The sequence below is a fragment of the Coloeus monedula genome (assembly GCF_965178545.1).
Source record: "Coloeus monedula genome assembly, chromosome: 4".
In the NCBI taxonomy this organism is placed as follows: domain Eukaryota; kingdom Metazoa; phylum Chordata; class Aves; order Passeriformes; family Corvidae; genus Coloeus; species Coloeus monedula.
The window spans coordinates 27,260,710-27,276,917 of record NC_138784.1 but is presented as its reverse complement, the minus strand read 5'-3'; the positions used below and the strand labels follow the sequence as shown (position 1 = coordinate 27,276,917).

The following is a 16,208-nucleotide window of genomic DNA, read 5'->3' as shown; positions in this document are numbered from 1 at the left end:
CAAAACATCAAAGAGAGGTAACCATAGCAATTACAGCATGCGAGCAAATTGCTATCTATACTAAGAAAGAAGAAGAAAACAATAAAAGTCCATAAATACTTACAAAAGAGTTAAATGGAGATCAGGTTTTAGGTCTCTTAATTCAGAAAAAAAACCCCTTTTAATTCTGTATCCAAAATATTGCATAAGTATTTGCTTCTATCACTCTGAAGCAAACATAGTCAAATTTTGCTTAGAATTCTGCAAGTTCCTCAGGTTATGAATTAAATATATATATAATAGTTATTTCCATGAACTCATTGCTACCTTTCAGCTATGTTTATAAAATTAGTAGGAGATATTAGATTTTTTTTTTTAATTATTCAGCTTTTTATATCCCAAAATTGGGAAAAAAAAATCAAAGGAGCATAGAAACACTCACATGAGCTGAAAGTTAAATAAGACTCTTTATTTAATTGAATAATTGAACTCTTTATTTAATTTAATTAATTGAAAAATAATTATAAATATTGGCATATTAATGAGTCTATTTGTCTAAAAGGAGGCTTTGTTTTCAGGCAAGCAGAAAACCCAGCATTTCTGAGAATCAAGCACAGCATGATGTTTCAGGTCACAAAGTGAAAGCTGTCTCCTTTGCTCCAAACTGATGAGCGTATAGCTTAAACTCTGCAATCACTGGGGTAATTCTGTTTGAAGAAAGATACAGTTTGAATTTTGGAAATGTTTTGGAGTAACAATAGTGCCTACAGATTGAACATTTTAAGAGCTTGGTAAGACCCCTGACCTAAAAAGGCATCTATGGGGAGCTTGTGGAGGAACCTCTCATGTCACACTATTTATATCAAGGATGCTGTAAACAAGTATTTTCATCAGAGACAACATGTGAGCTACCTTGTCCAAACGAAAAGCAAAGGCTTGCAAATATTTAAAACAGGCTGAGAGAAACATTCAGGTAAGTGCTACAACTAAAAGGTACAATTCATCTTTTCCTTCTCTCATTCCTTGGTAGTAGTAAGGCACCTCCCAAAGTGTAGGACTGAAAGAAGAGTTTGCAGAAACCATGTCTGAGGATGGAGACAGCATTTATCACCAGTTGGGTCAGAGGTGGATCCAGATCTTACCAGAGGCATGCCTCTGAGGTTTCAGTCCTCTTGTAAATGTAGACAGATTCCCAGGTCGTGGTTTTGAACGGCAGCTTAGAAGCTTTCCAAAAATAATAGAAGAATTGGTTCACTTTCCTGGCTGGGGTCAGAAGGCGGGTTAGGTTTACTTTGTAGTCACAGGATAGTCCAAAACTCCCTACAGAGATCAGAGGCAGGCTCAGTATTGTTTCAAGTCTAAAGGAAGAGATAAGAGGACAAGTCTGAACAGACTGTTGTTGCACCAAGGCAGCTACTACCTGATTTCCATCCTCACCTCCCTCTCCTCTTGTGCCCTGAATTAGTTTTGCAGCAATTTGAACCTGAACCAGAAGGCTCCTCAAGAACACAAGCAGATTTCAAGTCTGTATGGGCACCAAAAAGCCCTGTTGAACTGCTCTAGGCAGCTTCTCTCACTGTCCCCAGTTACCCCTGCCTTTTTGGGTACCACACACCATTTCAGCCCCAAGAGTTGTGACAGGAGTCCAAAGGCTCAAGACAGGCTTCTGCTCCCTGGCTGCCATTACCATGGGATGGATTTAATCTCCTTATTGGGACAGTGCTGTAGGGTGACAGCTTTTTGCCATCAAAAAAAAAGCTTTACTCCTACAATTCAAAGGAAAAATCTTTTAGTTTCACAAAGGTGTATTTTAGCAGAGCTGTACAACAGCAGCAGTCAGGGAGGAAAAAACTAAGGCAACCCTCTGCTGACAAGGAATTTGTGAAACAAAGATCATTTTATACACAGAGACAGTAAGCTTTTAAGGACAAAAGTATATTCCTGGATGCTGCGATTTTATCAGACTAAACTCAAAAGATTTCAGTTCTTGTATGGTGTTTTTTAATAACAGGGAATTTTGCCTGCAAAAACCATGACTGTAAGAGTTGTTGGCATTATTGTGACAAAACTTCATTTTCCAGGTAAAGTCCACTTACCCAATTACAGGGTTTTTACTTATTGCAACAGAAACAGACATAGATGATGTAATAAATAATGACAGTGAGAGTATTTCACTAATTAAACAGGTGAGGGGTTTTTTTCTGACAGACTTAGAATAGAATAGATTATTTCAGTTAAAAGGACCTACAAAAATCACACAGTCCAACTGCCTGACTACTTCAGGACTGACCAAAAACTAAAGGATGTTATTCATAGAATCATTGAATAGTTTGGGGTGGAAGAGTCCTTAAACATCCTAGTACCAAACCCCCTGCCATGGACAGGGACACCTTCCACTAGACCACTTATGAACTGCATTGTCCAAATGCCTTTTAAACATGACAATCTTAAGGCATCAACTATCTGTCTAGGCAGCCTGTTCCAGTGTTTGGCCATGCTCTCACTAAAAACATGCTTCCTAATGTCCAAACTAAACCTTTCCATACACAGCTTTGAATCATTCCCACTTGTCCTGTTGCTGGATCCCAGGGAGAAGAGATCAGGACCTCCCTCTACACTTGCCCTTCTCAGGAAGCTGTAGAAAGCAACAAGGTCTCCCCTCAGCCTCCTTTTCTCCAAACTAGACAAACTCAGTGCTCTCAGCTCCTCACAGGACATGCCTTCCAGCCCTTTCACCACTTTTGTAAGCATTCAAGGACCTTTACATCTTTCTGAAATTGTGGGGCCCAGAACTACACACGGTGCTCAAGGTAAGGCCACACCACTGCTGAGTACAGCTGGATAATCACCTCTCCTGACCAGCTGTGTCTGATGCACATAGGGTTTGCCCTCTGGGCTGCCTGGGCACACTGCTGACTCCTGTCGAGACTGCTGCCAACCAGCACCCCCAGATCCCTTCCTGCAGGGCTACTCTCCAACCACTCCTCAATCAATCATTCACCTTACTGTCAGGAATTAGAAGTTTCCCTACTAAAGCTGGGATTCTCTCAATGGGCTTTGGAAGGGGATTTTCTTCCACCTACCCAACAGAGTGGCTATGCATAAAAGTCTTACTGCCTTGACTCAAGGTGTCTTACTTATTCTAAACACCAATGCCTCTGCAGGTTTGTTGTTCACAAAACAATTCTGTTCAGCAGCTGACATCTTTAACATCACAATATAAGTGGAAGGAATTGGTACTTACGAGACCATTTGGTAGGTGGCATAAGTGCAAGCGGGTCCTATGACAGCACAGCCAAGTGTGCCATTATCCTGCAAGGGATCAAAAAGGGTCATTTGGGGTAGGGCGGAGGTCTGGCAGAGAGAGGAGGATGACGGAATGAAGAAAATTGTAGGATTTGAGGAGTCACAGAATTTACCTAGCCAAAGCAAGAAAAGAGTAGGAAAGGAGCTACAGAAAGTTTAAAAGAACAAACATAAGGGGGAACAGGAAAAAAATCACAGAAAGCCAAAAAAAGATAGAGTATAATATTTGTTAAGACACAGACAGCAAGCAAGGATTAAAATATTGTTAAAATTGCACATTTGAAATTACACACCCCAGAAGAGTTTGCATTTGCAGGAGACAGGGTGGTTGGAATTACAAGGTCCCGTATATCAGAAAAATTATTAGTTAAGTGCATATGAAACTAGTACTTAAAAAAATCCTTCTGTGACCATCAAATGAGGCCTGACCTGTATCTTTGTGTGTCATGAGGGACAATTTCTTAGCAAAGACTAGAGCACAGTCATAGATTAGTGACTTGAAAATTCACATTGGATTGACAAAGTTTCACTCAGAGGTGTGAAAATCTTCAGAAACACGGCTTCTTGTAATGCACCAATTTTAATTGAAGCTTTTCCTCATATTAAAGTATTCACATAGCTTCTCTCACATGACTTCTGTGATTTCTAGTGAGGAGCGAGCACTTCATCTTTGCCCTTTGGGCATAGTTCACATAACCATTTCATTGGTAACAGTGCCAGCCTAATGATTTCTCTGCCCACATGTCCTCATCCTCACCACAGCTCTTTGTTTTGTGTATTGTGTAAACTGATGGTGAACCAGATCAGGATCTGATCCAGTTGGAAATGGACCTTTTCGCTCTGCTTGGGCTGTTTTGAGTGTTTGAGTTGTTAGTTTGGTTTTTTCAGTTTTTAATTGTTATTTGGGGTTTTTTTTAATGGATTGCTTTGGCTGTGTGACGACACAAAGAGTTGTGCAAATATAAAAAGGAGGACAACTTAAGCATAGGAAAAGGAGCCAGAAGCTGAAGGCAGTCTCTGGGAAGCATTCACAGAATCTCCAGTATTTGCCTACTTCTTTTCACAAAACATACAGGAACATCTCCTCTTTGGAAACTTCACTTCCCTGTCAAATTTCTTGGGAACTGAGTAACAGGACCAAAAGTTAATAAGGAAAGACAGAGACATACATGTGCACCCAGGCAGAATGAAGGAAGTCTGCTACTCACATAAATGCTTTTGATGAGCTCCACACCTTCACAGGTGCTAGTACGGCAGCCTTGTGAGACATAGAGTGATGAAGCAAAGGGGTGAAAGATGGCATCCACTGTAACATTTTCTCCTGTAACACAAACGTAAAAGCAAACAGTGTCATGAATTGCAGGTAACCACTAACACACTGTTGTCCCTCTTCTTCTGACACAGGTGTGAGCAGTCTTACACTTAGAGGTCTCCCTGCTTCTGCAAAGTCTACCTACAACCTAACCCCCACACTATGGATGTGACTGTGAAATCTGCTCCAGTGTGGACTGCTGATTTCTGTTGAGTGTTAGTACTTTCAGTACAAAGTACTTCTAGTGTTGGCCATTACTAGACAAATTTTTTAAGGCTCTGTAGGAAGTAACTAAGAGACCACTTTCCAATAAAATTGGACAAAATCCCTTAAACTAGAGGGCAGAAAGGGAATAGATACTATTTTTTTAATTATTTCTTTGTAACCTCTTTTTCCCATGATATTCTAGAGAGTGACAGTAGATTGGGGATGTTGAAAGGAGAGGTAAGATATCAAAATAAATGAAAGCAACATGACTCTAAATGAAGGAAAAATATGGACTGCAGATTCTTCACACTTCAGATCATGATGTGATCAACAGATCGGGTCAAGAGGAAAATTATTTTCAAAATAGAGGCTAATCCAGTCAGGAGAGAAAGCAAGGGCATCCCAACTACTGAACTAGATGGATAACTGGTTTTGTCTGATCCTGTTCAAGAATTTCCGCGTTACCAAACCCAGCTGAACATCTCCAGTGAAGCATGCAGGAAGAGTCTGCCCAAACACCTTGAAAACATATATGGTTCTGCCCATTTGTAGAGCACTTCTATTTATACAAAGAGAGGTCATTATTTCCATAAGATCTACATAAGATGGGCAGGCAAGCAGCCTGTCCGAGAAGCAGCTTGCTAAAGGTCAGATGAGTATAACACTGTGACACAAAGAAACCACAGCAAGAGGAGGGTAACCAACACCCGTTGGCTTACCTGTCATCTGGAGTTCCTTTTGTACCCTTTCCAAGGCTTGTTTCACAGCTAACTTCAAACTATCAGTACTTGATGGGAAATCCGAGTAATTCATGAGCATCACATTGATCACGTAACTGCTGTTGCTACACCGATTTGAATCCACTTGCTTCAGCAGCTGCAGTGCGGAAAACAAAGGCCAAATGGCCAGCACCAACACCCGTTGCTTCATTATCACTCAGTTTAGACCCATTGTGTGTGCTCTCCCATTTCTTTTTATCCTCTAACTCTCTTTCTTGCAGATATGCTACATTGGTTTTGTTCCTGGATAGAATGAAAGAGATTTCCACTCTGTAGATTCAAAGGCAGGCTGTGCAATCCTTCTCTCCTGCACTTCCCTATCCCCTTCCCTGCCTTCACCTCTGCCCGTCCCTCCAGTATACTAGCTGGCACTTCAAGGTGAAAAACTAGCAGCAGCAAAACTCAGGAAAAGAGAGGCTAAAGGTTGCTGAGAATGTTTGCTTATGGAAAGGCTGAGGCTATAAACTAAAACATTACCAGAAACCTTGCCTGATAAGTGCACTAACTCTTCATCACAGGCATAAACTGAGAGAAGAAAGGGGAGGGGACAAATGAACCATAAAGACAACTCTTCAAAATGGAAATAAAATATAAGGTCTGTTAAAGCCTAGAGGAAAACAGATGGTTACTTCATGTTTGCATTGCCCTACATCTCTGATTGCACTGCCACACCAACTCTGCTGATTGAGCTCATTCGTCAATGGTGTATTTTCTTCTGTGGTAAGTTGCCAATTTCATTCCTTTAGCTTATAACATTGAAATACCTTTTGTGTTGGCAAAAATGTCCCACTTGCAGTCCCTCAGACCAAAGCCTTTGTTTCTGCTTCCAGACTCAGTACAAGGCTCAGTCCACTCATTGTCACCCAGCACTGTGCACCAAAGCACCCCAGGTCTGCCCCAGACAGATCTGCTCCCAGCCAGCACAGCTCTCAGCACCCATTCCCACCTCCTCAAATGGGGGCCCTAGATAGTCACACTTCGTGTGATGAACCTCTTGCATCAGGTAAGGATTAGCAAAGCTGAAGGCCACATCTCTGACCTGCAGGATCAAAGCTAAATTCTAAATGGCATCACTAACCCCCCCTCCCCCAACAACAACAACAAGCACGAACACACGCACAAACAAACAAAAAAACCACCCCCCACTAACCCACAAGCCTTATGGAAAGCTCTAGGCACAAGGGAAACAAATTTAAATAAAGTATTGAGCGTGCTTTTGCTGAATATGGGGTGTTTATTCACACATACAACAGCTTCTGTTTTTCTACTGAAACCTACAGTGAGGCTGTCAGATAATAAATCAGTTAACTTTTATTACCTTCCTGAAATAATTTTAAGACAAATAAGGAAAATAATCAGAAACAATGTACCAATGTAAGTAACAGGGCTTTTGGTATAAAACAAGGCTGCAATTTCATGGTTTCTTTCAAAGCCTATATTTAAAAGGTATTGAATACACCTCAGATATATTTGCACAGATCTTTTTATGTGATTCTATCTTAATACCAAATTACTATCACTTGAATCTTTCTAATACCCAGAGAAGACCATGACCCAGCATTTAAAAGTAATCTTTAAACACCTCCACATATTTAATCTAGCATTTTTACTTAATAATACAGTAATTCTAAATTAGCAGTCTGTCATGTAAACATGTGGACTAGTATGGCTGGCTAGAGCTACAGACTGAGAATGGAACACAGTTTTTCATGCAGAGATCATCTGCTCATCACTGGCTCATTTTATAGGTATTTCCAGTGTCCTTGAAACTTATCCCATATAAGTCAATAAGAGATTTATCATTAACTTCAGCAGAGCAGGATTTGCATTTTTATATTCTTCTTAGCCTATCTGGGAGAAACAGACAGCATGGATAATGCAACTAGAACTGAGTATTTTACACAGCTGGTCACACAGGGAGTATGTAATGGCACTGAGGTCTTCCTGGCTTCATATCTATTAATGTATTTATTTGGTTTTCATAGCAGCTTAAAACTGTCCTTTAAAAACAAGGTAAAATCAACTATAGTCTTATCACAGCATTTCTTTTTACTCTCTCTCTTGTCCCACACCATCACAATGCCACAGCCCCAGCCAGAATACGGTATAAATTAATTGTTGACTGCTCAACTTTTTAACTGCCTGGTAGGTGTAGCTCTCAATACCAATTCCCATGATAGGAGCAGCCACTGACGTGGAGCAGCAGGGAATGTGGCAGGAAGCAGCAGCCAGGATGAAGCAAGCTCTCCATGAAACCTGCCAAACACCACACTTTCCCTTGACCCTTGAGGCTTTGGACATCAAACACGGTTGCCTGGCAGACTGATCAGTAACATCTGCCTAATGGCGTAAGAGACACAAAGAAAAGCTGTGTCGTTGTACTGTAAATATGATAGCTACTGATACTATAGATGTTCATGAGGGTGGTGAGAAGAAAAAGTAAATAAATGAGTCGGATGTGTAAAGCACAAAATTTGATAGGCTTGCCAAAAGCAAAAGCTTCTGTAAGTTTGTGTTTGTTGCTGCCTCTGCTTAAGGCATTGTTAGTCCCTGAGGAACAGAAGAGACGAGACACAAATGCCAGTCTATTCACAGTGTCCTGGCTGCAGAACAACGCTTAAGCTCCCAAGGGTCCCAGCCAACCTCATCTAATTCTTTCATAATGTCCGATTTAGCAGTTTATAAACCCAAGAGGTTAACAGTGATACAAAACAGACAGCTACCCAAAGAAATCTTCCATATCTCTCTAGGACACTCTCTCCACTATCTCAGTAACTTCTCTCCAACCGTGAGCCAGCTCTCACAATTCCAAGATTAGTCAGCCAAGGATCCAGTTCAGAAACTCAGAAGACAAACTGTGTGTTGGAGGGAAAAAGAAAGCTTTTTGACTCTTATAGGTGACTGCAGCTTTAACTAGAAATACTGGCTTACAACAGAACTACAGGTAATGGGAGCATCCCAAAGGCAAATGCAAAAACATCTTTAAAGCACATCTTCTAGAACTATTTAATCTCTCTTAAAAGGGCTGAGATTTAATCACTGTCTAAGGAATGAAGTGCTAAAAATCTTCATCTGACATCCCCAGTGCATTCTTTTTAGCTGTGGCTTCTAGGCATCAGCTACTGCTATAATCTTGGCAGAAAGGTAAAAAAGATCTCAGCATTACATATCTTCACTACGTGTAAGTGTCTATCCAAGAAGTCAGTTCTTAGGTGAACTTCAACTTAAGACCCTCATTTTTTTAATCCTAGCAGGATTAACAGCTCATGGAGGTCTCCCCTTGAATCACTGTAGTTTCTTACTTATTTTGGCTTCAGCAGCACAGGGATGATTTAGATTCGGATAGGAAGGCCCTGTATTTATTTGTCTGAAGAAAAAAATTCAGTTCCTCACCACCAACATTACCTGTCCATATACTGCATAGCTACAAAACATCATAGTAGTTCTCTTTAGGTATTCTTATAGTTCTGTGTTAGATTAGAAATACCACCTCAAATTAACTCACCAGAGAACTGTATCACTGGTTTTAGTGAAAAGTGACTTTTAGTGCCTGGTTCTACAGCACTTTAAAGCACTGTATTTGTTCTGCCCTAGGATTTATTGGATAATAAACAACCATATACTATAGGGTGTATTCACAACTGATAATCAGCACTGACTTCCTGATCTAAAACTACTCTGAGAAGTTCTCTCAGTCTTCTGGAAAACTCAAGGACACTCAGAGAAAAAGAAGAGCAAAAAATACCAAAGACTTGTTCCTCTCTCAGCCTATGTAAGATTATGGTCTATAGAACATTTTCCACTCCTTTTTTAATGCTGCATGTGACAGGGTTTTTCTAATTTCAGTGGCTTCTCTTCTTTTGTGCAGAGTCTGAAAGTCCTGAAAAATGGGAATGATAGGCCAGCCTGGGCACCACAGAGTCCCTCTGCCTATCAGCTCGTATTGTATTGCAACTGAATGATGCACTGTCTATCTCCAACACCTTTACCACATTCGTTTTTAGGATCTTATTACTGGCATGCAGCCTAATTTATTTTTTACTTAGTTACAAATCATTATTTCCACTTGACCACTCACAGAGGAGAAAATAGAGAGAATATAGGGAATGAAAATTCCAGAAATCTCAGAAGAGCCAAAGAAGTGGGTGAATGTATCAAGCGCCTGCAGTCAGTCCAGCTGCTACTTGTAGTAGTTGGTACCAATAGTCCTAATAAGTCTGAAGATAACACAAACATATTGTCAGCTTGTCTTCAATTTCTTTGGTACCAAAGACAACCAATATGGCATTTTTCAAGCCACTATTTTGTAAAGAAACATGCATTGTGATACATTCGTCTTATTTTGCAGAATAATGTATTTTGACAGCGTCCTTTAAAATGGAATTTTTCCCTGAATATTTGCTACAATTACTTCTCAGTGTCATTTAATTACTATTGTTACTATCAGCTTATGTTTTTCACAGTTCCACATTATTTTTTATTTTCATCAGAGCCAGGAACTTTGACAGTACACAAGAATATGAGGTTCCATTAAAATAAAAGAGATGCTGCAAGTCTCCAGAATTGCAGAACTGAGGAATGTGAAAAAGGGAGAGACAAAAAAGTCTGACAATATTATAAATAAAAAGAACAGTAGATGCATTTATGTTCTTAATTCTCACTTACTTAGAAAACAAATTTCCTTGATTTCGGTGGCCTGAAATCTATCATGTCTATGTTTTTGAATAAGTGAGGCTGTCAACATTGTTTCCATAAAATACAGAATTTTTAATAATAAATATGCATGAGACATTATATGTTGTAGTAATTCTTCATATTTAGCCAACAGGATAAATGCTGAAAAACATCTATGTCGTTTTCAAGTTCTACCCCCTATTACTCAGTCTGATTCCAAATTATTTTGATTGTCCGGGGCTTTAACAGCTTTTACCCTGTCTTTAAAAAGATTTAGAAAATCAGATTGAAGAAAAGTAAAATAGAAATGTTTCAGTTTCCCTTTTCTCAGTTTTGTTAGAGGCTGGAATCACAAATACGGTTACAGACAGAAAAGAAAAAAATACAGCTCTGTAATGTCTGCGTTTATTTAATGTCAGTAACTTATAGGTCTCAACTGGAGAGTATAAAGATGTCTTCTTTAACTTTCAATATTAGAGAGGAGACCAGGGACATGAAATAATGTTTTTCCATCTTTTAAATTATTTTTACAATACTTCTACTATCTAGACTTAGAAGACAATAATTATTATGAACTTAGCTGTATATTATACCTATGTAGCAGTTGTATACATGGATACATGGATATAGTAAACATGTATAGCAGCTGCATAGCAGCTATACTGACTTTTCAGAACTGATCTTTTTTTCTTTCTCATTTACTACAGAAGAATATAAAGATTTTGCAAACACTATTCCTTGGAACCAGCAACTGATAAGCAACAAGGCAGTAAACCAACATAAAAACACGTGGGTCACGTGATGCATGATCCTGATAGTACAGCATGATAATACTGCCATTCCCATGGGTTATTGAGAGTTCAGGTTGCTACCATAATTTAGTTGCTGACACAGATTAGAATGAAATTACACTGCAAAGCACTGACTGTTCTCATCAGAAGTTACCAATCTAGTAAGAGGAACACTACAGACAACGATAAGAAAAGTGCAATTGCATCATATTACCAGCAGCTTGGGTGGTGGCCCCATCTTCCCATTGATCTATTATGTTGCCACATACCAGAAGATGAAGCTAATATATGTTGTGTCATAAATATCTAGCTCAATTAAGAAAGTCTTCTTCCTGTTAACCCTTTCCCAACACATAGACATTCTGATGTGAATATTATTTATCCACCTAACTTGTATACTACAAAAATAAATAGTAGGAAGTCTTTCCTTTCTCTGAAGGACTTTGTTTCCAGAGTGACAGGACATATTTATCTTTTCAGCGTACCGGTTTGCCTCTATTCTACACTCAGCAGGATACACCCCTGTCAAGAGACAAATGTAAGCTATCCTTAATGGGCAAACATCTGTTCTGTTTATCTTGACAAAGGTAAATGGCTTGAGTATGTAATAATTTTTGTCTTGGACATATACTTCAGTTTCTTTAAACTCTTTTTGTTAAACATTACACATGTTTATACTATGTGATGGGATGGAGTTATGAGATTTTCAAGCTAGTGCACGCTTGATCCTGTAAATCCAGATGGTAGTGGAACACTGTGCAAATATATCAGCACACGTCCTGAACCAGTACAACTGCATTCTTTGGGACATAGCACTTGTAGTGATGTAGCTCTCTGGCTTGGATAAGTTTGTGGGGACACAGCTAACCATGCTGCATTTTCAGTTCTGACTGACTCACACTGGATCAGTGGATTGTCTTGCCTCCCCTCCTTTGGTCCTACATACATAAACTTCTAAAAACTTACCGAAATGTAATGCTAAAATCAAATACAAGGACAGCTTTTTTATTAACTTGATTGAATCTTGATGACAGGTGGGTGCTGGAAATATCAGAAAAATTCTGAAGGTGCGTTTCCTGTGGACCCATAAAAATCACAGACATAAACGTAAGTGAAAACTAAAGCGAGTTTGCCTTTCCCAAATAAAGATAAAAATGATGAATTTTCATGTCACCATTTGGAGGTCTTTAACCGACATGGCTGTTGTTTGCCTTCCTGAGCTGGGCAATAGAGGCTGAAGAAAAGCATGTTTGTTCATAAAGGCACACATGATCCATGCTTACTTACGTGTTTCAGCTTCTCTCGTCGTGGGTGGTCTATCCAGGGTAGATTAAGACTCAGAAGTTGCTGACACTATAAAAAAGGAAGCAAGTATTCTTCAAGTTCCTTGCTTTTAAAGGGATCACTTCCCCTTTTCCCTTCTCGAGGGATTGCCTTTGTAGCTGTAGCAGGGGAGCATTTCATTGCTCTCACTTTTGCGTATCATTTATCTTGAGAAGTCAGATGTTGTCAGATGCATTTTCAAAGGTACAAGATGCAGAACATGGTGAAGCATCATTACTGAAAAAACATGATCTTACCCAGATATTGTGGGAATTGAAGCACATGATTGTTGCTGATGCAAAGGTCATGTCCTAACCTCTTGCTTTGGTTATATGATGATGATTTTTTTTCCACTTCTTTCTTTTGCTTTCTCTACCTTTTTTTATTTCCTTCCCCTCCTTCCTCTTCTTTTCTTAGACCTCACTTTCCATGCTCTGATTTTTTATTTAAACACTTATTGCATTCTCTGATGCTTATCTTGGTGTTTAGTCAAGGGTGTCTGACTTCCCTTTTGCTGCCATCAGTGTAAGTCAATTCCCATTCTCCCAGCAATTCTGTGTGGAAATAAACATGGTCATTAATCATTTTACAGCTCACAGACTCAGGATAATGGCACTGGCTAAAAGAATAGTGAAGGTAAGAACTGCAGCAGTTTTCCAGTGTTATTCTAGAATAGACAAACTTTTTGATTTGTCTTTATGAATTGTCATCTTAGTGTTTCATATGAAGAAATGATTATAACATCTCCACCTACTTTGTATTAAATCTTTGTAAAAATTTCTACACCAGACATGTTAAAAATATTTTGGTCAATTTGATGCTGCTATCACTTTTTATCTCAGTTTGACAGTGTCTTTCTTGTGCCCACAGCTAACCCACTGGCACTGCGTACCTGTTAGCTCTTGTGCATTCCCCAGCTTCAGATCCACGACATACAAATTCAGGAGCCACTTGGAAATTGAAGAAACCAATGGAGCAGCTGAGAGCTCTTTCATTTGAGTCAATACCTTAGCTGTATTTATGTTGATCCTTAGAACAACAGGATCTTCTGAAAGAATCTCTGTAAAAAAACTAGAAGAAAGCAATTTTCAGTTACTTTTTCTTTAAAAAACGAAAGAATCTTGCCTAATTGTACTGTCTGTTTGCTTGCATTTCAGTCAAAAATATAACTCCTTTATCAATGACACCTTGTGCTTTTTCTGTTTCTCCTTCTTTACCCAACAGACTTTGGCACTTGCATGGTAAAAAAAGAGTCTCAACCCAAAATCTTCAGTTTTCCTAGTTTATTGTACAGAGCCAGAATATTCTATGACACTACTGAAAATTACTTTGAGGTATTTACAACCACTATTATTTTCTTTCAGTTTGAACTGAAGTACTTCTGAGGCATTGTTAAAGATACGAAAGGGAAAATGCATCTTACAATATCCTTGTCAATCTAGATGTTTTTCTTGATTTCACAAGGTTCTTACAGAGAAGACTTCACTCTTCTATCCTGCTGGAATTATTTTTCTATTAGATAATAGAAAACCCTAGAAAAGTGGTAAGAGGATAGATATCTGTATTATATGAATTAGTCCATACACACAATATTAAAAAAAACCACAACCACTTGAAATCAAATCTCTGAAAGGGCAAATAATTTCAGAATTATTTACAGAAAATTAGTTTTCTCCTGACAGAAATAATACCTTACATAATAGACAAGAGCTGTAAAGGAAGACAAAATCACTGGCAAACATTCTTTATCACTTTGACTAATTAAAAATTAATTTCTTGCAGAGAAATCCTTTGTGGGAGAGTGGATTATCCGCCTTCCTTCTTTGTGGCCTGTGATTTGAAAGCACATTCATCAACAAGGGACACCATCACGGTGCTGTTTAGCTCCAGTGGTTCCTGGTTGCAAAGCAGCCTCTCAGATGGAGTTGCAAGCTGGGTGTATCATTCCTGGGTAAAGCCATCTTGAAGTGATTGGGACACAGTGAATATGGAACCCATACTCTAAAGAAGCAACACACAGTTCTTTACTGCTGGTCTATGTTACAGATGATTGGAAGATGACAGGATATATTTATTCATACAAAAAAAAAAAAAAAAAAGCTGCTTTTTATTTTCCTGATAAAGTTCAAATAATTTTTCTTCTCAAGGAAGGCAAAAAGGTGGAAATACAGATAGTTCATTAGTCCTGTCCATGGATATGTGTTTTTTAGTTAGTTGAGCTGTCAGCAGTAGTGTAATGTTTTAGTCCTCTGCACTGACATTTCTAATCATAGAAGGTTGGAAAAGATCTCTATGGTCATCGAGTCCAGCCATCAAGCTAACACTGCAGGTCTGTCAGTTCCCCATGTCCCTAAGTGCCACACCTGCACGTCTTTTGAACACTCCAGGGATGGTGATTCCACCACTGCCCTGGGGAACCTGTTCCAATGCTTAACCATCCTTTCAATGAAGAATTTTTTCCTAATACCCAATCTAAACGTCCAATGACATAACTTGAAGCTGTTTCCACTTGTCACTTGGGAGAAGAGACCAACCCTCACCTTGCTAAAACCCCCTTTCAGGTAATTGCAGAGAGCAATAAGATCTATCCTGAGCCTTCTTTTCTCCAGACTCCTTCAGCCACTCATCGTTATGTTGCAAAATGTGAAATATGTAAAGATTTTCTTAAGAAAATATGTTCTTTGATGTTTGATCTTTGTATATTTTCAAGACTAATCAAAAAGCGATTTAATCTGTGAAACAAGAGGGCAGCTAACAAGCAAGCTCTAAGTGATGTCCAGGTGTTATAAAGACAAATGACTCGGTGGTAGAACTGCCTTCTTAAGGTTTAGGGCTTGACATGTTTCAATGATCTCAGACCTAAAGGGAGGTTAACAAAGCTTGGGAATAAGGATGTACCACTGATAGTGGGCACAAAAAAATGTAGAATTTACAGGCCACAAGAACATTTGGCAGAACCCCCAAAATAAGGAAGAAACTAATAAAGATAACTCAGCAACTGTGCTGAATCAGCCCCAGCTGGGTAAAAGGTAATTGGCAGTGGGTAAATCACGACTGACTCACTGACACCGACCCAGAAGAAGAGAAAGGCTGAGTATGTGTACTAATTAGCATGAAAAGCTAGAGAATCATTAATTAATAGAAGACAGAATACTGATTTTTAAGAGAACTATGTAACTTGCAGACAATGGACCTTAATGCCTTTGTTTGCTAAAATGTATAAACAATGAAAAGTTTTGGTAGTTGTTATGCTGGCTTTGTGGACTTGTCACCCAGCATCCTTTCTATGCAGAACTGTAAATACATTAAATACCTTGACTCTGTGTGGTTTGGCCTCTGTTTTGAACAGAGGGTAAAAAAAGCCTTTTTGGGACAACCAGACTTGTGCTCAGCAGCTTTGCTGCCCTCCTTTGGACACGCTCCAGCCCCTCAATGTCGTTCTTGTCGTGAGGAGCTCAAAACTGGACACAGGATTCGAAATGTGGCCTCACGAGTGTACAGGGGCTGGCCACATTTTATCTGACAGAAGCCAAGATGCCACTGGCCTTCTTGGCCACCTGGACACACGCTGGCTCATGTTCAGCCGCTGTCAACCAGCACCCCCAGGTCCTTTTCCACGTGGCCGCTCTCCAGCCACTCTGTCCCAAATCCGTAGCGCTGCATGAGGCTGTTGCGAGCCAAGAGCGGGACCCGGATGTTCAGGCCAAGGGCCAAAGGCGAGGAGAGGAAGAGCCATGGGGTTTGGGGGAGGAACCAGCGCGGTTCGGACCGACAGAGCCGCCGCGGAGATCGCCGTCCGCCGCAGCGGAGGCGGAACCCTGGGGACGGGCCCGGTCG

The 16,208-nt window shown here is 39.7% G+C and overlaps 1 protein-coding gene across 1 annotated transcript in view; it reads right to left on the bottom strand.

The window, feature by feature from the left end:
- GUCY2C (guanylate cyclase 2C) overlaps nt 1–5,734 on the bottom strand; it is a gene marked incomplete at both ends in the record, with an annotated part of 43,635 nt that extends 37,901 nt beyond the window's left edge. The window contains 4 exons of the mRNA XM_082280630.1: nt 1,122–1,337; nt 3,224–3,291; nt 4,494–4,606; nt 5,524–5,734. Coding sequence (XP_082136756.1) covers nt 1,122–1,337; nt 3,224–3,291; nt 4,494–4,606; nt 5,524–5,734 — 608 coding nt within the window. The remainder of the gene's footprint in view (nt 1–1,121; nt 1,338–3,223; nt 3,292–4,493; nt 4,607–5,523) is intronic.
- Between the last annotated feature and the right edge of the window lie 10,474 nt (nt 5,735–16,208).